The 25,742-nt window shown below is 42.2% G+C and overlaps 1 protein-coding gene across 5 annotated transcripts; it reads right to left on the bottom strand.

Moving 5' to 3' along the window:
- Window positions 1–5,702: 5,702 nt before the first annotated feature.
- Window positions 5,703–24,522, bottom strand: SGO1 (shugoshin 1). 5 transcript variants are annotated; one of them, XM_084620080.1, is made up of 11 exons: window positions 24,395–24,497; window positions 22,716–22,798; window positions 20,787–20,935; window positions 20,507–20,703; window positions 17,624–17,728; window positions 15,885–15,952; window positions 14,641–14,807; window positions 11,102–11,953; window positions 9,186–9,365; window positions 6,634–6,820; window positions 5,703–6,416 (listed from the first exon to the last, which is right to left on the bottom strand). In XM_084620080.1, the coding sequence occupies exons 3-11, from the start codon at window positions 20,926–20,928 to the stop codon at window positions 6,275–6,277; spliced, it is 2,040 nt and encodes a 679-aa protein (XP_084476206.1). In that variant the 5' UTR covers window positions 20,929–20,935; window positions 22,716–22,798; window positions 24,395–24,497; the 3' UTR covers window positions 5,703–6,274. The 5 variants fall into 5 exon arrangements, with proteins under 5 accessions (XP_084476206.1, XP_084476205.1, XP_084476207.1 ...); XM_084620079.1 differs by having other exon boundaries at window positions 24,343–24,496; XM_084620081.1 differs by having other exon boundaries at window positions 24,364–24,492.
- Window positions 24,523–25,742: the final 1,220 nt, after the last annotated feature.

Here is a 25,742-nt window from a genome sequence, read left to right as displayed (position 1 = left end):
TAGCAAATGGCTCTTTTGAGGGCAAAAACTATCTTCATTAGCTCCTGGCTTTTGATGTGTGTGCCATGAATTCCCTTGTCTAGATACTAGAGTACCTAATTTTTGGATTTTAATTCTCTTCCACTTGGACGCCACCTGTGAAGAAGCAGATGGTGGTAGGTACAATCCTTCTGCTGGGCTCTGTGCAAGCTGCAGATTATGGCTGACTTTCTTAGGCAGTCCTAGATAAAGTGCAGCACTGCACTAGTCCAAGCTCAAACACAGACGTAACTTCCAAAAGAGTGTAAAAGCGAAACCATCACACTGTTGGGAGTTGGAACTAATTAGCCTTGTCCCTATGTGACACGTGGTCTGCCACTGTGTGTAAGTTGTAGCTCTGTCAGCACTTTGGGTTATGTCTATACTGCTATTAAAAACCCACAGTTGGCCCATGCCAGGTGACTCAGGCTCAGGGAGCTCGGGTTAAGGACTGTTTAGTGGTGGTGTAGGCTCCAGCCCAAACCCAAACATCTACACTGCACTTAACTTAGTAGATAAGCCAGTGAGCAAGCAGGTGCCTTTCAGGACCAGCCTAGCGAATCGTCTGGGTAATTTTGGAAATGATGCAACAGAGCAGAGGGTAGGGCCAGGTTCAGACTCTTGCCTGCAGTGAATCCTACCTGCTTCATGCATAGGAATGGAAAACGTATACATAATTTCCTTTCTGCTAGCAGCATAGCCCTCAATTCTGGACATCTGGGTTGCTTTCCCCTCTCTGCAGCTCACAGAGACAGATCCAGTGTTTTGGCATGACATGGTCTAGTCACACCCCCACTCCTGCTTTTAGCCAGATGAGTTATTACCAAGCTGTAAAATTTGCATAACATCATGAACAAATATTCCAGAGATAAGATGACTATACACATTAGATCAAGGAAGACAGTCACATGATAATGATTCCACTTAATACCTGACGCCTGACTCATGAGCCATCCAGGGAGGATAGAATTGTGGGAGAGACTGCTAGCAGGAAAAAAATAAAAAAGGAAATTTCCTATTTTGCAGCCCAGCATCTCCCCCAATTCTGGGTATCTAGTACAAGTGAGTGAACAGATATAGGGAAGGTTATGAAGGAAAAGTTTGTCAGAAAAGAAACACTCCCCTTTTTCTGTGAGCTCGCTTATCTCTGGGCCAGCAACTGTAGCACCTTCCTGCAGGTCCTCTGCAGAAGATCAATCTTGTGCTTAAAGAAAGTGTTACCTGTAGACCAAGTGGCCACTTTGCAAATTTCCAATGGCGACACACTTGTTTGTTCCATTTATGAGGTTGCTCAGGATCTCCTGGAGCATGCCTTGACCCTTCTGGGACAGGAGCCTCTACTGATCTGTAAGCTTCCACAATATATAGTCCACCTAGCAACAGAGAACTTGGAAGTTCTGATTCCCTGGCATTTCAGGCAAAAGGATATGACCAGGGAACCTGATCTTCTGAATTCTGTACACCTTAGAGAGAGTTTCAACACACTTCTGACTTCTAAGGTGTGCCACTCCTTTTCAGTTGGATGTTATGGTTTTGGACAGACGAAGGAAATATATCCTCTTCAGAAGTGTGGAGGGAGGAATTTACCTTAGGAAGAAAGGATTCTGGTGTCCTGAGCACCACCTTGTCCTCATGGATCTTGCAGTAAGGCTCCTTCCTAGATAAGGCTGCCAGCTCAGACACCTGCTTGGTGGACATGACAGCTACTAAGAAACAAATCTTAATGGATAAATAGGCCAACACTGAAGTCAGAGGCTCAAAGAGATGACTTGTCAGAACCTTCAAAACTAGCGGAGGGTCCCATTTTGGGAAGAGTGGTTTGATTTGATGATCTAGCTTTGGACTGCTTGAAGGAATCTGGCTAGATCTGGATTGTTTGCCAGGGAGCCAGAGGATCCTGCAATTGCATGCTACTAACAGACACCTGACAAATAACTGGGCTGAAGGCATTTGTCTATGCCTTCTTGGAGAAAGTCCAGAATGTTTGGAATTACAGATTTTTGGGGTTTGCACCGTGCTCCTGGCACCAGTTGTTGAATCTGGACCAGATAGAGGAATACACTTTTAGTATATATATTCTCCTAGATGAAAGCAATGTCTTAATGACTATGAAGGACAGACTAAGACCTTCTAGTCACTAGTGGTTCCCTCTCAATATTCAGGCTTAGCTGAAGCTGCTTTGTGTCCAGATGAAAAGGACCTTCAAAGAGGATGTCCTGTTTCCAGTGGGGCTCCAATATCAGCTCTATCTGTTCTGTGAGCCAGTCTCCTCGACCAATGGGGAGCTATCAGTATCACTGTCGCCCATCCTCATTTTGTTTTCTGAACCGACTTCGCCAGTACGGGAAAGGGTGGAAACTTGTAAAGGAGGCTCTGCAGCCAACTGTGCAATACAGCATCTGTCTCCATGCAGCTGGAGTCCGCTGCCCTTGTGAAGTATTTTGGCCTCTTAGTGTTCATACGATTCGCAAATAGGTCGGTTGAAGGGAGACCGAATGTCTGAACAATGAGAGTGAAAACCTCCTCCTTCAGGCACCACTCTGAGTTGTTGACCCTGTGTCTGCTAAGCCAGTCTGCTTTTGGTTCAGTTCTGCTATAATATGGATTGCGCAGGGGGAAAGGTGGAACTGTTCTGCCCACCTCATTATCGCCGTTGCTTCTGCGTGTGATGTTGGACTTCTTGTTCCCTTTGGCTGTGTAAATGTGACTGCAGTTATCTTGTTTGCTTGAACCAGCATGTGGTTTTTCCCCTTAAGGTGGGCTGGAATCTTTGCATGCTTAGTTTGAACTCTCTGAGCTCTGGGAGGTTTATGCTGTGAACCCTTTCTTCCTTGTTCCTGAGCCTTGGGCTGTTTGGGTCTCTGCTTCTCTCCAGGCTGATGTTTGTTGCGAGGAATTGGACTATAGAATCTTGACGGCAGATGGACATGTCTTTGTGACGTTGTCATAGGCTTACAGCCATTGTAAGGAGTTGAACATCTGTGTGGGAACTTGTACTTGATCTTTCATGTGTTCTAGAGAGTGGTCCCACACCTTTGGTATGAAGCCTTGAAGACTTCTGATGTGTGATTATTCTCATGAATGATCCCAGTGTATGACACCAGGAGTCCTAGCAGTTGTAGACATAGGACTATGGTATGGTTCCTACAGTTCTGGAGCAAGAAAATACATTACCGGATGGAACCAGAGAACTTTTTTGGTACTCATGATGAAGCTGAGCCTGGAGGAGATTCAACATCTGATATGTGGCCATGTGCGCCGTTAACTGTGATTGAGTTCTGATTAGGATGTCATCCAGGAAGGGGTTCAAGTTAGTTCCCTGCAACCTAAGTCTTGCTATTACCACCACCTCCATCATCTCTGTAAAAATCCTGGGGGCCAAGGACAGGCTAAATGGGAGCGTTCAGTAGTGATAAAGTTTTCTGCTGAAGGTGATTCTCATAAGTCTAAGGTGGTACGGTTGGCTGAGGATATGCATCCGCTGAAGTCAAAGTCCTAGTGCAGGGGATTGCATGGTACAGGTCGGGGCTCCAGCTATGCTTCATATTCTTCATCCACTTATTGAGACTTTTGGGGTTGAAAAGGGCTCTGATACCCCCAACCCCCATGCACTTCTGTACAAAGGTGATGGAGGAGAGCCCTGAAAACCTTTCTTCTGATAGTGTTATCACTCTCCTATCCAAAAGATGAGAGATTTGTTTGTATCAAATTGTTTTATGGTGTTATTGGAACTGGATGACTTGATGAAAAAGATGGGGTGGAGATGGCAGATTGAGGGAGTATCCCTGGCTCACTATTTCCTTGACTGACTTGTCTGTGGACAATGAGAACTATTCCTCTAAGAAATGGGAAATCTTATGGCTATGTCAGGAATTGTGAGAGATGCTGGGTGACAGTTCTTCATTATTTGGGCAACTTCTCACTAAGATGCTAGATTATAAATTGTAACGTCCATTGAACCCAGAATCCTCTCCAAAAGCTGGCTGTTTAGTTACTAAGTCTACATTTACTGTATCTTCTCCAAGTAAAGGTATCCCTTTTACAAATAAAAAATCCATCTGTAGGGGCTAAGAGCATATTCTGTTTAATTCCCTACAATCCTACAGAGAAACAGTGGCAATCCTAGGTGTGGGCAGAAGTGGGCTTCTTACTCCAGTAATGGAAATTTACAAGAGCTGGTCCTATATTAAAAAAATACCTTAGGATAGATGTTTTAATTCAGTAGCTATTGCTTTCACATAGTTCTGCATTAAAAAATTAATACTTGGTGTAATTTTTTTTATTACATGCTCTACTTTGACCACTTAATGTGACACTCCTCAAGTTCTGCTAGCCCCATCCTTGATGGATTTGGCAGACAAACTTTTAAAAAGTGAATACCCCACTCCTATGGTATCAGAATTCCAGGATGAGGAGGACAAAGTGGCAGCTTTGCAACTACAGCTGTAGTGGGAGAAGTGGCAGCTGCAAATTTTTAGTATAGTGAAATGAGCAGGTAGGAAAGTAAGTTTCTGTTTGGCTAGATTTCTGTAAAACCCTGTTAAAAGGAAAACAACTTTTGCAGGAAAAAAAAAAAGGTAACCTAGGAGTTGTAGAATGTGCAAAGCTTTTCTCACTATACATCTTCATTTAAGGGAAAAAAAGTGTTTCTCCTACACAAAGAACCTTCTTTTAGCTCCCACCAAGAGACTCAAGTCAGAATTAACCAATGGCAGCTGTCAAAGCAGACTACCACAATTTACACCCATCTGTGTAAGTTGGGCTGAACTGTGTAAGTCTGGTTAAAAACCATGTTACCAATCAACTTTCAAATCCATTGCCTTACTGTTGTTTTGACTATGTAGATGGAGCTTAATATTGGGAAACAATTGCATCTGAAGACTGCTTCATGATACATTGTTACTCATATACCTTATCTGATATTTTTGGTTTGACTTAAGCAGAGTTAGCATGTAGATAAACTGTGCCTTTCACATGGAACTTAAAATGCCAACAGCTGGAGTCAGGGCAAGAAGCTTTTAACATTTTCTTTACCACCTCTGAGCCTGGGCACGGTTACAGTAGAGTTTACAGCAGTGCAGCTGTGCCTCGGTAAGCTCTCTAATGTAGCTGCTCTAAGCCAACGGGAGAAAGCTCTCCTGTCAGCTTAACTTCTCCAGCCCCCACAAGCAGCAGAAGCTATGTCAGTGGGAAAAGCTGTCCCCCTAACATGTGCCGATGTGGACAGCGCTATGTCAGTGTAAGTTATGTCATTCTGGGAGGTATTTATTCACCCCCCTGAGCAATGTAAATTATGCTGACATAAGCTGTAGTGGAGACATAGCTTGTCTCCGCTACCGGTGGGATCAATGCTGTGGCGATCAATCCACCAGGGGTCGATTTAGCGGGTCTAGCGAAGACCCGCTAAATCGACCATTGATCACTCTCCCATCAACTCTGGTTCTCCAGCGGAACAAGAAGAGTAACGGGAGTTGACAGGAGAGTTTCTCTCCTCAAACCCCTGGTAAGTAAATCTAAGCTACGTTGACCTGAGTTACGCTACTAATGTAACTCAAATTGCATAGATGGACTTTTCCCCATAGTGTAGACCTGCCTTTAGACTGAAACCATTGCAGTTAGAATGTAACTTCTCTACAAGACTTTATAAAATCTAAAAGTTTTATTATACATTTCATATTCGTAGACTACAGCTTTGTATAAGTAACAAGACATCTGTACAAACTTGCTCACTTAAAATTGTGATCTAATCCCAAGATTTACTATAATTCATCTATATCAACTGAGGGGTTACAATAAGCAGGGGCTGACAAATCTAGTAATCAGTCAAATAATTCACATATTGCTTATCTTTTTACACCAGAGATTCTCAACATGCCTTCAGATAATGGACTTCACAATGGAGTTCAGGAATCAAAGAGTTTAAATAGAAACTACTGATGGGTAGCAGGACTGCTTTTATAACGAACAAGCACAACAACAGTTACTCCTTACTCTGTTACCTTAAAGTGATTTAGATGTATTTATCTGAGCCCTACTGAAATTCCCATGAAATCTGAATTCAGAATAGTCTACAGTATCACTGCCTACACAAATATACTGTTAAATTTCCTTGGTACACAGGACACAGGCTGAGCAAGACATTATTCTTATGGCATAACAGTAATGTGAAATTTTGACAAGCATACAATTACATAGCAAATTTGTTAGCCAAATGTTCTTTGCCTCAGAACTCCACAAGGGGGTGCAAAAGGGCTTCTCAACGACATCCAACAAATGCCTCATTGTATTTGGACAGAGATTCCTTTTTTACAGAACTGTGTTTGGGATCTTTTTTCTGCTTGAAAATTGGAGAATTCAGAAAACACATATCCGTAAATGGATCTCCTCTTCTGAGCTTCCTGTCAAAATAATTTAGAAAAGAGTTATTCTTGCACAGCTTTAGATGTAACAAAATGTAGTTTTCAACCAGAAAGTTACATTTAACAATTTTACTTGAGCAATTCAAAATTATTAAATTTCTCACCAAAGCCTTTATTTCCAATCAAATAAAATCCTAAATTCTAAATGTAAGAAAATTTTAGTACATTAACCTGGACAATAAAATAAGATACTAACCCGCTGATACTTGGTTCCTTGTAATTCACATTAATAGTACACCTGCGTTTGTGGCTGGGAATTCCTGGTTTTTCATCAATACTTAAAAATGGATGAGAGATTCTACTTTTTGTATCAGAAGATGAAGATATGTTGGTGACATCACAGAGATGAAGACGAGAAGTCTGAGAAGCCTCAGGTTTCCCTGCTGAAAAAATTGAATGGATACTTTTTTGCATTGCTATGCTACCCGTTATTTGTTTAAAACTAATTTGCACAGTACTTATTGAGACAAGGATCAAAAGTTTTCTCTGGGGGAAACAAAGCTTAATGTAGTTTCGTCTAATAAAGGAATTTATTCCCTAAATCAGATTGAGCATGGGGCAGACCAAATTCCTATGTTCTCAAGCAAAACTACTCTGTTGAGAGAAGCAAAGCAAACTTCCAACTCGCCAACTTCACAAAGTGCTTCAAACCTTGTCCAGGCTGAACTACCTCTAAAGAAGAAGAGAGGGCAATTTCATTTCCATACCCGTTCGAACTTTAGCCTTAACTGCTAGTAAACCATGCTAGTTCTGGGGACATCTATCCATTAAACCAGCGGTTCTCAAAACTTTAGCAACCCCAGGACCCCCATTTGGGTACCTCCCCTGAATGCACAAATTCTGGGGCTGCGCTGCTTTCAGAGTCCAGCTCTGAAGGCAGCAGCCATGGAGCTTCCTGCAGCCACGGGAGATTTCTGGAGATGTAGGTGAGTCTGATCTCTCCTGTGCTGCTGGGAACCTTCATAGCTGGCAGCAGCCACAGAGCTTCTTGCAGCTGGGGGAGGTACCTGGAGGTGGATCTGATCTCCCCACAGAGAGTGGCTGTGCAGGGGAAGAAGTCATCCTGTCCCTCCCCAGCCTGGCGGACAAGCAGCTGAAGCCCAGAGACCGGTAGGTGCTCCCGGCTGACTCCCCTCTAATAGCTAGATTTCATGGGGGAGGTCTGATTTCATGGTCTGTGATGTGTTTTTCATGGCCATTAATTTGGTAGGGCCTTAACTATCACCATGCCCCTTGTCAAACTGTTCCAATTCAGTTATCCTATTAAAACGTCACCCCTTATTTCTAGTTTGAATTTGTCTAGCTGCAGCTTCCAACCATAGGCTCTTGTTATACCTTCTTCTGCTAGATTAAAGAACCATCTATCTGAAACTTCTTCCCCCAAGTCGGTACTTGTAGACAGTGAACAAGTCACTTCACCCTTCTGTTGGATATATTAAATAGATTAAGCTTAAAGTCTTTCAGGGTAAGTCATGTTTTCCAGACCGCTAATAATTTTTAGCTCTTTTTTCAATACTTTCCAGTTTTTAAACATTTTGGAGGTCTGGACACCAAAACAGAACCCACCCCATTCCAATGCTGGTCTCATTAATTTCATATTCAGAAATAATACTACCTTTCTCTAAGTCTACTTGATATGTCCCTGCTTGAACATCGAAAGATCACAGTAGCCTTAACTACAACATTGCACTGGAAGCACATGTTCTTCTGGCTATCACATGACCCCTAAATACTTATCAGAGTCACTGCATCCTAGGATATAGTTTCCCATCGTAAGTGTGACCTAGTCTTTTTTCCTAGATGGATAACTTTGCATTTGGTGGTATTAACACATGTTCAAATGAGCCCACTTTACCAAGCAATCCAGATCACTCTGCATAATTGACCCCTCCCCATCATTATTTACCACTCTGTGTCATCTGCAAATTTTACCATCAATTATCTTCTTCTTTCAGATCATCCACACAGACATTGAACAACAGTGGACCAATAACTGATTGCTGTGGAAAACTCTTAGCAATGCTCCCTTTAGATGATGATTCGCCAGTTACAATTACATTTTGAGATCTACCAGTTAACCAGTTTTTAATTCATTCAATATAGACTACCTGATTTTGTATATAGTACTAATTTTTAATCAGAATGTCACACAGGACTACATCAAATGGCTTAAAGAAGTCTTAAGTATATTATGTCAAAGATAATCTAAATACATGAAAAATTGAACTCTAATTTATCAACAAGCTTGTAAACTCATTGAAAATATCAAGTTTGTTTTATGGAAAACAGGTCCTGTCACACAATGTTGCTTGGCATTATTTATGTTACCATTCTTTACTGATTGCATTCCATATTAGCCTTTCCATGACTTTGCCCAGGATCAATGTCAGGTTAACCTACTCAGGTCATCCTATTAATTCTTTTGAAATATTGACACATTTGCTTGTTTCCAGTCTTCTGGAACTTCCACAGTAAGCAACAATTTTTTAAAATTCAACATCAGGGGTTTTAGAACTTCAGTTTGATCTCAAGTATCCTGTTGAAGTTGATCATACCACACCAACTACTAACTGATGTGGGGGTGTTCAAGAGCATTACCTTTAAAAAAGAATAATGGAACTTCAGAGATTTTTATTTTGTGGTTGTACAGCACCTAACACAATGGAGTCAGTGACCAGCGCTCATAGGTGCTACAGTGACAAACTAGTCAGAGATGGAAAGCAGCAAGCAACAAACAAACAAAAGTACCTTTAACAAAATTGCAATATGTATTTCCAGAGGAAGAATTCTCATCTACTTTTGGTACTGTATCCATAGCACATAGAAGAGAATGTGATTTTACTTCATCTACTTTCATCATAGTGCTTGCCTGAATGTTGATTTTCCTGATCAAGGAGGTAGTATCCACTGGAGTATTTTCAACAGTGCCTGCAATTTTAAACAGATTTTTAGAACCACCACTGGTTTGTGCACTTTATTAGTGCCCCAAAATTTCCTTAATGCAGAGTCAAGATAGCTTAGTAGCGCCTTGTGCCTTTCCCGAACCTCAAGTTATCTACACTCAAACCTCTGAAAGCAAGGAAATACAAAGTTAAGGTAAATGCCACCTCTGAAACAACCCTAACTCTGCTGTCCCTGAGAGATGCCCCAATATGCCAACAATATAATCCTTTGTATCCCCCTTGTTCCCACTCCATCCCAAGACCAACCTCTTAATCCCCTTCCCTACCATCCATCCCCATTTATCCCATCTTCCCTTAATGCCACAGCCCCCCTCCTCCTGATACATCTTCCTCCCTACACTGCTTCACTTTCCCTTCAATGTGTTCTTCCTTACTCCAGCAACCCCCCCATAGTCCCTAGATCTGCTCCAAAAAAAGTTGAGAGAATCTGGAAATGTTATGAGCTGTTCATATTAGAGGAGCTGTGTATCATGAACCTCTTTACCAAGCAACCCTGCAGCTGCTTTCCTTTGATCACACTCAGTTCCACTGGCTAGGATAATTACATTACTCTAACTGCTTATTGTAATCTTTCATATTACCTCAATTTAATTAATGTTAATTTCCTTGACAATACTTCTAAAGTAAAATCACAGTCCACATGTAGCTTTTAGAGCACTTTAAAATGTCACTCAAACCAGAAATTTTGGTCTCATGGCAAAATTTCCAAAAGGCGCCCCTGCAGAAAGAGGCAGTGAGCAAGGAACATACACAACCCATATTCTCTAAAGGCTGCCAAGGGTAGGGCTCTCAGTGCTTGGGTATAGCTGAGGTTCAATGATCACAGCATGTCTCCTTGAGCCACCCAATTACTGTGACAATCATCTGCCTGGAAGTTTTTTGATTGGTGGTAAAGGTTTAGTCTTCCTGCACATGCATGTTTCATTCTCTTTGTTTTGAGCTAATCACACTCCAACTCAGAATTCCTAGCTTAACTTTGAATAAATTCAGTATAACCCACCCAAAGGACAGTGCGTGCCATGCATTAACTGAGATAAATCCTGAGTGGCTAAACTCAGTTTGGGGAGGATTAGAGCCATAGTTTGAGGAGCAAACTATATTAGAACCAGGGTGATTTTAAAAAGGGGAGGGGTGGGTCCTGTATCTCAGGAACCCCTTCCTCAAATGACTTCAAATTTGGACCACTAACCCTACCCTGTACCCACATGAGGCAGGGTAAATTTCAAGAGAATCCAAGTAAGCAAGTGGATTTTAGTATTTAGTAGAGTTTTCTTTTAAACAAAAAACATGCACATTTAAGTGAAACCAGAGCTACTGCTGTCCTGTAATTACTCGATTATAGTAACAATAGTAGGTAAAGAAAGTAGTGTGATTTTTTTTTTAAGCCGATGGCATCCTGTTAAGGTCTTAATTTTTTATAAAAACAAATTATTGCCTAGTACATCATAGCACAATTTATGCTACTTGTACTTTTGGATTTATCTTTTTGGTCTCCTGATTTCCCTCATCCCCAAAACACCTTCAAATACATCTGATTTGGGGAAAAAATTTACAAAAATGTATCATAGGAAATTTATTCCAATAACTTAATAGTTTTAAATGCTTTTAAAAATTTAGCTTGTTTAATTGACTAAAACAACGACAAACCACTACTAAATAGGAAAAAAAAAATGAAAAATGCTTTCCAAAAAGGTCGCTTACTGATCGATTTTTCATTTGATGTAGTATTCTTAGTCTCTCTTTCATTACTGGTTTTCTGTTGCTGGTACACCACAGATCTTTTAGATCGTGGTCTCATATGGACTGGACTTCCATCACTTTTGCACTGTGAACTCTTCCTGTATTTTGATTTACTCCTGTAAGGCACATACAGGCTGTCATCAGAATTCTCTTCTGAATCACTTGCTTCACTGCTCTGTGTTTTCAGTTCAGATGTATCCTCTCTTTCATCCATGTCATGATCACAATCATTCATCTTGTTTTGTCGGAAAGGTGTGATATGGACATTCTCCTCAAACTGAAAATCATAAGCTTTATTGGAGCCAACTGATAAATCCAGTTTCGCTTTGGAAGTTTGTTCTGCCTGGCTTCTCTCTCTTTTTGATCTTGTTCTGGAAGTCTTTTTACTTCCTTCCAATTGTCCTTTTTGTACTTTCTCTCTTCTTGTTTGAGAGTCTTCTCTGCTTTTAAGTTGAATTTGTTTAAGTTTATGTTCTGCAACTGAGCAGTTCAATTCAGTCAATGTATCTGCGTGATCCAACATTGGCTTCTTCTTTTCATTCAGTTGAGAAAGATTTGGCTCTATATTTTCTATATTACCTTTCTCTAGACTTCCCTCAAGTCTAGTTTCATCCTGTTTATGAAATTCTTTGCTCAAATAAGCCCTTTCTGAATTGTCTAGATTATGCACATGGATTTTCCTGTTTGAACAGTGACGCCTGGTAGATACAGTTTTTGGTAAGATATTACCAACTTGCCCATCCTCTTCATCTAAAGGAATATTTTCCAGGTTGGCCTCTAGGTTGTCCAGATGAAAATCAGATCTTTGTCCTTCTGAAGAAGAAGAAGATAATACATGTCAAATTAATTGTTATTGGAGGTGTTTAATTTGTTGGCAATTTTAGGCTTTTAACAAAGATGAACAATCTTAGAATTTTTTACAGGCAAGTATGAACCATGACACAAGGACAACCAAAGTTATCCCTTGAACGCAGCCTCAAAAAAGTAATTCATAGCTGGACTTGGACTTACTGAGGTTTTTTCCAAGCATATGGGGAAAGATTAGTTTTGTCTTGGAAGATACTAATAGCTTACACTCAATACTTTGCCTCCTGAGGGCTTTTGCAGCAGCTCATGCCTGTTTGTCAGATCAGGTTTGTTTTTTTTTAATGTTTGCATTTTAACAGTTATGTTTATATGCTAACAAAAAAACCCTTAGCCTGTATGCCAAGTTAGTTTAGTCTTTCAAATCATTCAGTAGGTAGTGAGAGTTAGTGTCTCAGAACAGGCCAGTTGTTTAAGAGATGCTGCCTTCTGATCCCTCCCCCTTTGTTTAAAAGAATTGTCCTTTCCTGGCATTTACCTTCATTTTGAGGCCCTTTTCACTAGGTTTTTACATCAGGACATCCCTCATACTACACACTCTCCAGAAATGAGAATATATATGTACTCGTGAAAGAAGGAAAAATACTTAACCTGCTATTCTGCTTCTCTCAGAACATCTTGTAAAATTATCACAGAACCTCGGAATTTGGTGGCCTTTCATTTTTTTCCCTGTGGTACTATATCTGCATGTTAAGTTTCTTGGTGCCCCCTTTGAGTATAATATTTTTCAATCAAATGTTTGATGATTGGGCAGGGTTAATTAAGCCAACCACGAACTGACTGGAATGTTCAATGGTTCGTAGTTAGAGGTCCAAGGACACATAACCACTATTGCTGGGCTGGGTTGTTTCATATTCCAAAACACTATCACCACTCATACAAACAGAAAAAAACCTTTAGGGTTGGGGAGTTTTGCATATCTTTTAGAAGTCAGAATTCTACATTGAAGATATTTAAATCAGCAGTTGCTTCCCTTCTTACCCTCAAAGTATGCTGCATTTGTGTAGATCTAACATATGCTTTTATGATGGAGGAAGAGAGGAAGCTCTACTTTGAGTACATACAGAAGAGTTATAACCCTTACTTCAACATGTATGGCGAGACCCTCCCATGGAGGCATACGCTGTAAATTGGGATGGTCACCACCTCAAGGAATTTTTTAAAAGGTAATTTGAAAAATCCTTTGGTGATTTGCTGCTTTTTACTGTCTAGTTGCAGGAATTTTAAAATGTTGATCAGACAACTGAAAACTAATGATCTTACTTTATTTAAAATTGCCAACCTGCCACATAAAGTAACTCCTCACTTAACGTCATCCTGGTTAACGTTGTTTCGTTACTAATCTATTAGAGAACAGGCTCGTTTAAAGTTCCGCAATGCTCCCTTATAAGTCATTCGGCTGCTTGCTTTGTCCATGGCTTGCAGGATTCTCTGGAAGAGCAGCCCGTCCTCATGGGGGCTTGGAACCAGGGTGAGCTGCCAACCCCCCCATTAGCCCCTCTAAGTTCCCTGTAAGTAGGTGTGTGGCTGTGCTCCCGCCCAGCAGGCTATCAATTGCCACAGTTCAGGTGTCCCTCCCCCACTATGTGCTGCTCCTGCCCTCTGCCTCGGACCTGGCTCCCAGGAGCCTCCTGCTTGCTGTGCAGGGGGGGGGAGAGGGGTGCTGATGTCAGGGTGTCCTCCTCCCCTTGCTCTTGTACCCCATCTCCACAGGGGGAAGGGGTTAGGGAGAAACACACGACAGGGCTCAAGATGGAGGGAGCTTGCTGGAAGTTGCTGCTGTGTCTGAACTTGCTGATCTACTTAAAAGGGCAGCATACTTAAAGGGGCAACACGCATCTCTGTCACTCACACACACACAGCACTTTGGAAAGTCAGCTCCTGTGGAACTGTGCTTGCGCTGTCTGGAAGAGGGAGTGGTGCGCTCCAGCGGGATAGAGTGGGTTCATCACCACATTCAGTTTCTGCAGGGAAGTGTTCGCAGCCATTGCCGGGCGTCTATTATGTTTCCTCCCTCCTGCCTCAGTCCATGCTGCCTTGTAGAGTGTGAGGCTACATTAACAACAACGTGTTAACCCTTGTGCTAGTGCTAGTTCATCATTTAGCCGAGTGCTAGTTCATCATTTAGCAGTGAGCATTCCCTGGGAAATATCCCACCCTCTTACTCTACCACCTCAACCAAGCTTCATGATCATCATTGCTGTGTACAGCATTAAATTGTTTATTTAAAATTGTTTAAAATCTATACTGTATATGTATATAATGTCTTGTCTGGTGAAAAAAGTTTCCCTGGAACTTCACCCCCCTATTTTACATTAATTCTTATGGGGAAATTGGATTCACTTAACATCGTTTCGCTTAAAGTAGCATTTTTAGGAACATAACTACAATGCTAAGCGAGGAGTTACTGTATATGACCTGAGCAGCATACTAGTTTAACTGTACCCATCAGCTGTATGATCTGACTCGTTTCAAGGGTCAGAATTTTGCAAGAGAAAATCAGAAGCAGGAAAAGAAAGATGATGGTTTAAGGAATCACTTTCAAAATCCTTAATTATGTTTTGAAAGTTACTTTCATCTGCTACTTCAATTTTAGGAGGAAGAACCATCACTAGTTTAAACCTAGGTTTAGTTACCTGTGTTTGTTGCCATTTTTTTAACTGAAGTGGCATTTTTAAAGGTCTGCCAGGAATCTGACATAGAATAAGATGCATTGTTTGTATCAGTATTATTCTCTACTTCACTTCCAAGCATTTCACCTTCTATGCTAGTATCTGCAACACGAACATGTGTAGGAAGTCCCCTATGAACAAGAGTTAGAGTTTATGTATCAGTCATACATTTTAAGATAATTCATTTTATTTGATTATTATAGCAGCTTCCTCCCCTTAATTCCTACTATAAAGACATTTTGTAATAATCTGAAAAAGTATTTCCCACAGCAATTCTGTACAAAACACCAACCCTCTCATTTGAGATCATCATCAAGGAGGTATGTCTTTGAATGTAAAATTAAACATTCTTTAACTTGAAAGTTTTAAGTCCATTTCTACCATCGTATTCTACCACCAATATGAAAATTTATCTACTTATAAAAGTGATGAGTTTCTTACAATGACTAACACTGGCAAAATTTATCTTTATCTCTAGAAAATGCTTCTGGAAGAGGTGACTGGAGTTTGAGTGCTAACTTGGTGATATGTACAGGATTGTGGTAACTTCATTCTAACGTCTATTTGTAAACATTTCAGCTTGCTCTTGAAAATCTGACTGCTGCATCTTTGCACACTACTATGTCTACTGAACAATTTCTTAAATTGAAACTTTTTGTGGATGAAGGAGAAAGGAGATGTGTTGAAATATAATAAAGATATAATTATGAACTGGTCTAGCAGTGGTATGCTATGTTGCTATGTAGGAATTCAGGTAGGGTTTCTGAGCTCATGTCATGTCCTGGGACAACAAATATTGAGTACATTTAGAAGCAGCAGTCCTTCTCCCAAGAGCTAAGTGTTGAGCAGAGCAAACACTTCTAGATGTTCCAGGAGTAGTGTTCCTCAGATCTGGATTTTTGGGGGTGGGAATGGGAAAATTTGGGGCGGATAGTTTTTGGAGAGAAAAACCACTAAGCATCCTTGAAAGACTCCCCACCACCACAAAAAAGTGACATTTTCATTGGCTAAACATATAAACAGGACTCCCAAAACCAAGATTTTGCTTCAAAACAGACATTAATGGCAATGTATAGATACATTTTGTCAAACATCACTGCTTATCCCTCATCATTATTTCATGAGCAAACAGAAGGATGCTGATTAAGTTACTATAGTAGGCTTTATAAAGACAAAAATTAATGAATAAAAAAAAAAGCTGCACTTACAGAGAACCAGCTTGCCTTAAAATACTGGAGTCTTCATCTTCAAGAACTGAGGGACACATCCTCTTGTTCTGTAAAAGGAACAAATTGTACTGTGATGAAGTGGTAATATATAGATTGTTACAAAACTCTAGCAGAGTTAGGAGTTAAAGGGACACCATGACCTTAAAAAATCACATTTCTGCCTGAAAATTTTGTACCTATATTACATGTAACACACATTACTATAATTGATAAAAATGAGCATAGAATTTTCAGTTTGTTTGCTTTCACATTTGACAGCTTCTTGTGGATGGTTAATTTCACTGTTTCTCTCTTATTGAAAAAAAACCTCAGACTTCAAACAGAGAAGCCTTTAATTTTTTTTTATAATAACTTAAAAAAATAGGATACACGATTTAAAGATACTAGAATATCAAAATTAATTCGGAAAAAATTGTGTGTGTTCTTTTAAGACAGAATTTTCTTCTTGGTTATAAATTCAGTTTAATACTGTGCCATCTTTTACAAACCCCTTTTGTTAAAGCTTGTTATACAAGTTGTCAGCCTAGAAATGTATATTTTTAAACAACAAATTGTTTAATATTAAAAGGTATTTTAGTAATCAAGTAATTAGAATAAATGATGACTGATTTCAATGCTTTTCCTTCCAGCTTTTGGACAACAGGAAAGCTGCAAACATGATAAGCCAAATGTGGCACTAGATTTTTTTAAACAGATCATGCCTTTAGGATGATTGTGGAGGGAAAGTGATGAAGAATTTGTCACAAAAAATAAAGCAAACTGTCAAAAAATGTGAATTCAGGTGGGCAAGTTTTCAAAGTTGGAGACAGGCACCCGGGAGGGGGAAAAAAAAATAGCGTGCATATAGTCTGTGCCTACATACTTTTTCTGAAACTGGAAATCTGATAAATACCTGTGCGTACACGTATAAGACCAAGGTTTTATAGCATACATGCTGTATCTTACTTGGAAAATTTAGCTGAAAGTTTAAAATTTACCTAATAAGTGACAATTTTCTGAGAATGAAGATTTAGAAAAACCTAGAATCCAAAGGGATATGTAGTATCCCTCCAGATACCAATTTTAGAAAAGTCAAACTGAAAATGTGGGAATAAAATCTTGACTGCTATGTTATTGTAATAGTTAGTAGTTCCATAAACTTGTAAAAAATAGTCATAACAGATTGCCATCCATTTTTAATAACTGTTCATATCCTCTTGGATAATAGGATTTAAGTATTTGGCAAAAATATCTCTTAAAATGGGATAAAGGAAGAAAAACATACACTGAATATGTATTAAATATGCAAGAAACAGTCTTAAGTAATTGCATATCTTTAATTACTGTACTTCCTTATCACCTTATCCTCTGCACTGTTTCTTTTTGCAAAGGATTTTGAGATCTACAGGTGAAAAGTGCTGATAAAGAGTTAAGAATTATTATTTTGTTTGTAGATGATAAGTTCTGCCTCATATCTACAATTACACTGTAAGCGCCGCAGGGCAATGACTGTCTAGCTTATCTGTCTAAAAAACATCTAACATTCTGTGGGTGCTGAATTAATAATTGAGGGGGGGGGGATATTTTGTAAACACCAAAAGTGACTTAGGAACACAGGTCCCACTGAAAGCTAATGGGACTTATGCTAAGTCACTTTTAAAAAACCTATCCAAGAACCAAAAAAACCCACAATGCACAAAAATACATGCAAATCTAAGAAAAATATAGGCTGGACTTACAAGATCAGTGGAACACAAATCCTGAGCTGGACCAAGAAGATCAGCTGTATCGAGTAGGTTTTGAACAACTTTAGAAATAATCTTGCTCAAGATCAATGATCTGGTCTAATGGAAGGAGAAGAGCAAACAATTTTACTCCAATTCTATTCGAAATAAGCAATGTAAAACACTCTCATACTATTAGGTTACTTCTCTCTTTTTTAAGTGCACCATGTGTACTATGCTATACAAAGAAAAGAGACAATAACCAAACAGAAAAGAATCAGTTACAGCTTGCAGAAGAAAAGTACATTTTTTTCATTCAAAAAAAAAATTAGTTTCACAATATTTGGGGTTTTCATATTTTCATTGAAAACCCAAAATCAAAATTTTTTTAACAGGAGGAAAAAAATGTCCTGACTTGCTCTATTAATGCTGGTGCTTAGGTAAGTACCTTTATAAATATGTATGAAGTTGAATAGTATTAAAAGGGGAGGGGAAAAACAGAAAAGTAAAAGATATTTAGACAGCTAGGAAATACCTGAAACCATTATAACAATTAGAGCTGGCTGAAAGTGAATTTCTGGTTTGGGAGAAATGTGGACATTTTTAATTGTTTTTTTCTGGTTTTCTTTGGAATAAAATTTTCTTTTTGAAATTTCCACAAACTAGAAATTTAAAAAAATAAATAATTTTAGAAACACCAGTACATATGGTGGTTCTAAAACAGAGTATGTTCCTGGAACCCAGGGCCTGCTGCCTTAAATTGACATGATTCTTGTCATTTTCACCTTGCTGAAGATGTTTCAGTCAACATCTTCCAGAGTCTGCTGCTCTGGGGCAGCCCTACCATGAAGTCCAGGGTTTCCAGATTCCTGGGCCAGCTAGAGAATTTGGAAGTGGTGAGGTTGCCTGGTCAGAGCAGTCCACATGCCACAGCAGTCCCAGAGCTGTGGACCCTGGAAGCTATTCCCAGGACTTCAAGGCTCTGTCACAGGTAGCATTGAAATACTAACATGGCACGCTGCGCTGAAGCTTTGGACCCTAGAAACTTGAGGTTCCCGTCCATGGGGCAGCCCACTCTGATGGGGCTCCCTTGGAGCCATGGATCCTGGAAGCCATTAGGTCCATGACTCTTGGACAGTCTGCATGGCAAGGCTGACCTGGAGCTGTGGATCCTTTAGAAAGCCAGGGGCAGTCCACATGACAGGACTGCCACAGACCCTGGAAGCTAGGGCTACCAGCATCCCGATAAGCTGGGTTTCATTGGAACTCTGCCTGTGATTTGATGAAAGTTCACTGAAATTGTACCATCTGCAAACCTTTTGTGTTCAAGGAATCAGTGTTTTCCAACTGAACTGTTTTGTCAGAAGTTTTCTAACAATGGCTAAGGAGACGATTTAGTCACGGAGGTCACAGATTCACCTCCGTGACTTCTTCGATTTCAGCCCCTGCTATGGCCGCCAGCTGCTGTGGCTGGAGCTATCAGCCCCCATAGGTTATTTTTATAAAAGTCATGGACAGGTCATGGGCTTCCATGAATTTTTGTTTATTGCCCGCAACCGGTTCATGACTTTTACTAACAATAACTGAGACAAAAATCTTAATCTTAACAATAGTTTTTGATAACTCATTCAAATTGAGTTAGATGTGTAAAACAAGCTCATGGATTGAAAGGTAGCCAAGTAACCATAAATGGGTGGTGATAAACAAAATATCGAAGTGTGGAAAGAGATGAGAGAGATATATCACAAGGACGGGTTACCTTTAATTGGAGTTGCAGGGTGCTAAGCACTTCTGAAAAGTCAGGCCATTTATATAGGTGCCTAAATAAGGATTTAGGAGCCTAATTTCAGACACCTATTTTTGAAAATCCTGACCTTAGTTTTTGAAATCCTTTCACAGATGTATACACTTTGGAGCCAGATTTCATCTAATAAATAAATGTGGTTCCAACTGATTTTAACAGGAGCCCTTCACAGTGGGCACAATTCAGCTCTTGGTGTTGCATTTGATTTTTATGCACAGATGATTTATTTTCAACATTTCTAATTAAAACTGAAGTACTGATTGTTGTTTAAGTTTGACTGAAACTGAAGTACATTGATCACGCAAGTATATCTTCCAAAGAAAGTGTTTAAGTTAATCACTGATTCAGCTCATGATGTTGGAAAGCACTGTTTCTGGTTCCATCAACAAAAAGGTTTTGTGAAACATATGTACAAGAAATTTTCGCCATGCAGAACTTCAGCAAATTCTAAACTAAGTTTTAACCCAGGTAGGACTTTCAGGCTGGGAAGAATGATGAAAAAAAGGAAGGGAAAGGTTCAGTTTAAACATTTACTAGTAAATCTTTCCCTACTGAAAATCCCCCCAGTAAGAGTTGGATTAAACAGTTGATTTTGAGAGTTGCTGAGCACCCCTCATCTTGGATGGATTTCTACTAAAATTGTGGCTGCTGCACACCTCTCAGAATCAGGCCCTAAAACTGTTATTGTCTATTACAGTGTTTCCCAAACTTGGGACGCCGCTTGTTCAGGGAAAGCCCCTGGCAGGCCGAGTCCGTTTGTTTACCTGCCGTGTCCACAGGTTAGGCCAATCACGGCTCCCACTGGCCACGGTTTGCTGCTGCAGGCCAATGGGGGCTGCAGGAAGCAGCGCAAGCCAAAGGAGGGGCTTTCCCTGAACAAGCAGCATCCCAAGTTTGGGAAACACTGGTCTATTATCAGGGATTTTGACACCGATCTTGCAAAGATTCAGGCATATGCTTGCCTCTATCCATTTTAAGTAGGCCTATTGCCTTGAATGGGGCTATTCAGTACGTAAAACTTTGCAGTATTAAAGCCTTTCAGAGTTCAATCTATTTCTTACTAGAATAGAAAGATGTAATTGCAATGAAAATACCTCAACAGGTTCTTTCGCTTGCTGTGAGTTAAGATTTCTTTGTAAAACAAATATCTGAAACTTCAGAGACTGATACTCTTTCTTTAAATGCAGAATGATATCTTGGGCTTCTTTTGTTTTGGCTTTTTCCTCTTGCAAAGCTAGAGCTAGTGCTCGATTGTTTGCTTGCAAGCTTTTCAGTTGCCCAGAACTGTTGGCTGTAAGAAAATAAACAATACTTAGAAATGATAAAAACCAAGCTTATGGAAAAATTGTGAAACAAAATAGTAAAGCATCTTACTTGCTATTTTGCATTTTATAGGCAAGACCTGGTTTGTTTTACCCAACTTTGCCCATTTTTGATTTCTTTTCTCTTTCATTCGTTCTTTTATGTCTTCCAGACTGTCCTTAAAGGGCCTTTTCAAGCACTTTTCTCCACCCATCTTCTACCTAAGGAAATGTAAGTGCAAAGAACTGATTAAAATATTTCAGAATATGTACTTGCAAGCAGCCGTTTACAGGACTGCACTATGAAAAAATCCATTCTAGCTGAATCAGTTTTACAAATGAGTTCAGATAATAGATTCCTCACCACAGACACAGCTATATTTATAAGATGTGAGATTTAGCACCGTTATTAAGAGCTAAATGTAGTTAACACACTTTAGGAGATACTTGAAAAACAGTGACTTACAGCTTCACTATGTTGCTTGATTGAACTGGAACTTTCCACCTGAAAATGTTGTGCCTACTATTGTTACAAATAATGCCTGAGAGTAATAGAGAGAGGTTTTTTTTTGTTTTTGTTTGTGTTTGTTTGCATTTGACAGCAATAAGAACAGCCATACTGGGTCAGACCCAAGATCCATCTAGCCCAGTATCCTGTCTTCCAACAGTGGCCAATGCCAGTGCCCCAGAGGGAATGAACAGAACAGGTAATCATCAAGCGATCCATCCCCTGTCGGCCATTCCCAGCTTCTGGCAAACAGAGGCTAGGGACTCTATCCCTGCCCATCCTGGCTAATAGCCATTGATCGTCCTATCCTCCATGAATTTATCTAGCTCTTTTTTTTGGAACCCTGTTGTAGTCCTGGCTTTCACAACATCCTCTGGCAAGGATTTCCACAGCTTGACAGTGTGTTGTGTGAAAAAAATACTTCCTTTTGTTTGTTTTAAACCTGCTGCCTATTAATTTCATTTGGTGACCCCTAGTTCTTGTCTTATGGGAAGTAGTAAATAACACTTCCTTTTTTATTTTCTCAATTGTGTAAAGTCAACTTTACTGTTTTGTTGATGGTTAATTACATTATTCATGAACTGCTCTGGGGGAGCTCAAGAGTACAGCTTTTCAAATAACTGATTATTCAACTAACTGAGAGGACAGGTCAGAAAAGTTGAAAAAAAATCAGATTGGGTTGAACCAAAATTGAAGAATTCCAATCTTGTTGGTAAAATTGACAAAGTCACTTCCTGATTGAACTAAACATTTTGTTTCTGGACATTTTTAAAAGGCTAGATTCACAATGGAGGAGGAGGAGGCAGCAGTGATGACTTGCATAACCATTGAGTTAGAGTATGATGATAGCCTGGTGGTTAGAACACTCACCTGAAAGTTGTGAGACCCATTTTCATGTTCCTGCTTCAGGGAGGGGGGAACAAAACATGGTCTCCCACATACTGGATGAGTTTTCCTAACCATAGGGCTAAAAGCGATAGGAGACAGCATTTCCTCCTCTGGCTGTTTTGTGAATGGTACCAGACTCCTCTTGTGAGTCTAACCCTGCCCCCACACCAATAAAAAAATTGAGGGGTCCAAATTATTAGTATCAAAGTCATGGATAGTATTGGGGCAACTGAAACAGCATATTTAACCAAATAAATTATTTGTCCAAAACGCTTTGCCCAGCTCTACTCATGAGTGCTCTTTCCTGGGCTCTAAAGGTATGTCTACGCTGCAGTTAAACATCTGCAGCTAGTCCAGGTCAGCTAAATTCAGGTTCATGGGGCTCAGGCTAAGGCAGTGGTCTCCAAACTATGGGGGCACAGAGGAACATTTGGGGGGAAGGGAGGTGGCCTGGGGGGCTCAGGCCAGCCCTCACAGGGGGTGGGGAGGAGGTACCACCCAGCTCCGCTCTGCCCCCAGCTCCTGGCCATGGTTCCGCTCCCAGCCTCGCCCCCAGCCTCTGTCTCCGGGCTTAGGCCCTGCTCCCAGCCACAGCCGCAACCTCACCTCCAGCCCCGAGTGCAGCTTCGCTCCCGGCCCCAGCCTCAGGATGCAGCCCTGCTGTCAGCCCTGGCTCCTGACTGCAGCTCCTGGGGGTGGGGGATACAGACAGATCACATTACAGGTAAGGGGAGAATGCAATGTAAAGTTTGGAGACCATTGGGCTAAGGGGTTGTTTAATTGCAGTGTAACGTTCAGCCTAAGCTCTGGGACCCTCCCCCCTCACGGGTACCCCAGGAGTACATCTATATTGAAAAAAAAACCACTGGCTGTCAGTTTCAGAGCTTGGGTCTACAGTCTTTGGCTCAGGCTATGGCACTAAAAATAGCAGTGTAGACATTCCTGCTTGGCCTCTGAAACCCAGCAAAGTGAATGGGTCTGAGGCCAGAGCTGGAACAACAACATTGCTATTTTTAGCACCAGAGTACAAACCCAAGCCTGTAGACCTGGGCTCTAGGCTCACTGCTATGGCAGGAGGGATTTTTTTTATTTGTTTTTTTGTTGTGGTGGCAGTGATTTTTTTTTTCCCTCTTGTAGATGTACCCTAAAAGAGAGTGGTAGAGTAAAACTGAAAAAGCAGCATATGGCTCTTATGTGTGCTTATGATCAGTGAAGCTGAGCACAGTTGGTGGTGGTCTTATGAGAGTAAAGGTTTTCCTCCTGTCTCCCATTTAAAAAATGAGGGCATACTAGTTAAAGTGCATGATCAGAAAATTGATTTTTTTCAAAAATTAGTCAATTAAAAAGCACTGACAGTGCCTCTTTACGCATGAGAGAGAAACCTGCAGTGGGCCAGGAGGCCAGAGGAGCTGCCAGCTTTGGTTAATTTTCTCCAAAGGGTATAGCTACAATGCATGGTAAACCCCATCTGTGGGACACAGGCTTTCAGAGTTTGTGTTTCCAAACCCACACTTGAGTGTCCACATTGCAGTGTACACCTGGCTTCACAATTTCTGGACCTGGGTCTCACAACCATGCTAGTGCATCCATCCTGCATTACACAGACCTTTTGACTCCGGTCTGCAGCTTGACCTGCAACCACACACTTCAAAACGGCAGGGCTTGGATCGGCGTCACACAGGGGCACCCGGGCTCTGCCCCAGTAGAGTGCTCAGACCTCAGGCCAGCTTGATTTGTGTGGACGGAGGAGACTTGGGCTAGTCAGAGCCGGGTTCAGTGCGCGGCGCCGGGTAACCACCCCCAAAGCTAGAGGGGAGCCTGGAGTCCCCAGGAAGCAGCCCCCGTGTGTCTAAGAGGGGCTCGGCGCGCAGGACCCCTTCCTTCTCAGGGCACCGAGGCAGCTGTGGAAGAGACCAAGGGCCCTGGGCAGCGGCGCACGCCGCAAGCGCCCATCACAGCCCGGCCCCGCTGCGCCGCGACTCCCCACGCGCTCCCGGGGCCAGGCGTGAGGGCGGGCCACGAGCCGGGACGGGACGCGCTACAACGACCAGGCTACGTCTCCGCGCCGGGCCGAGTTTTACACGCCCCGCCAACTCGCTTCCCCCACGGGCCCTACGCGGCCCGGGCAGAGACTAGAGCTACGGCCTACCCGTGGGGATACAGGAAGCGAAACCCCAGGCCGCCGCCGCCCCTCCCGCATCGGGCCCCATCCCCCTGCCATTGCCCCGCATACCGGCCGCCGCTTCTTGCTCACTCGCGCGCTCTCGTTTATCTCCGAATCTGACCTCAACGGACTCCGGCGCTTAGACCGTTGGTCTCCTTCCTCGCTTCCGGAATCTTCCTAGTTCGAAATTCTCCGCTTCCTCCGCCCATTGGCTGGACGTCCCGCGACAAGCTGTGCGTGACGTCATCGCGCAAATGGGTGCGGCGAAAATGCCAATGTTGCTGTTATCATCCGGGTTCTTCTGCTCCGCTGCTGTCACCTGTTGCTGCCCCGCCCCTTGGTTGAGTACGGCCTCCTCGGTGCTCCTAAGAGCCTCGCGGCCACAGCTACGTACGATATACGGTGGAGTCCCACGCGGGGGCGGCCGGCGCTTCAAGGTGGCTGCGCCTGCGCCACAGGCCTGGCACCAACAGCTACTGACAGAGCCTAGCCCGCACATGGCTCACTGGAGCTCCTGCCCCCTCAGTACCCACCCTGCAGCCCGCCAGACCCTCCTGGTCCTGCCCTACGCTCTCTCCAAATCCTCCCTGTCCTGCCCTGTCTCCCCAGTACCCAACCCTGCACCCCACCAGACCCTCCCTGTCCTCCCTACCCCCTCTCCAAATCCACCCTGCCCTGCCCCCTCAGCTCTGCCCCATTCCAGACCCTCTCTGCCCTGCACTGCCCTGTGTCCCTCCGGACCCTCTCTGCCCCCAGTCCTACCCTGTGCCCCTCCAGACCTGCCCTGCCCCCAGTCCTGCACCCTTCCAGATCCTCTACGCCCTGCCGATACCCCTCCCTGCCCTGCACTTCTCCAGATCCTTTCTGCCCTACCCTGCACCCCTCTAGACCTTCCCTGCCCAGCCTCCAGCCCTCCCCCACACCCCTCCAGGTCCTCCCTGCACTGTACCCACACTCCTACCCACCAACACCAGTAGCCAGCCATGCCCTAAACACCCCCAGCAGATCCGCCCTGCCCTATGTATTCAGACACTCTCCTGATCCTATCTTCCCTGAAAGCTTACACACACCAGTACCCTGTCTTACACACACACCCCAGCTCCAGATCTCCCTGCCCTACTGTAAACAGATGTGCCCTCCAGATCCTTCCTGCCCCGTCTGCACATTCACACATCCGCTCCAATTCAATTTTGCCCTGCACACACACCAGTATGCATCCGTGTCCTGCCCACTCAGATCCCCTCCAGTTCCTCTCTGCCCTGCACACATACTCTTGCCTTTTACCTTTTAAACCACACTGCTATCTTTCCCCTCTGACTTGCACCTGTCCCCCCTTCCATATTCCCCATCCTGTGGCTGTACACACACACACCAACAACCTCCAGCTTCCCTTTGACCGTGTGCAGGAATCATCTACCACCCCCCTATATATACTTATACAAATATACTGCTTGTCACAGTACCCCTCT

Source organism: Lepidochelys olivacea (genome assembly GCF_965140295.1).
Source record: "Lepidochelys olivacea isolate rLepOli2 genome assembly, chromosome: 2".
Lineage (NCBI taxonomy): Eukaryota > Metazoa > Chordata > Testudines > Cheloniidae > Lepidochelys > Lepidochelys olivacea.
This window is presented reverse-complemented; position numbering and strand designations above follow the sequence as displayed.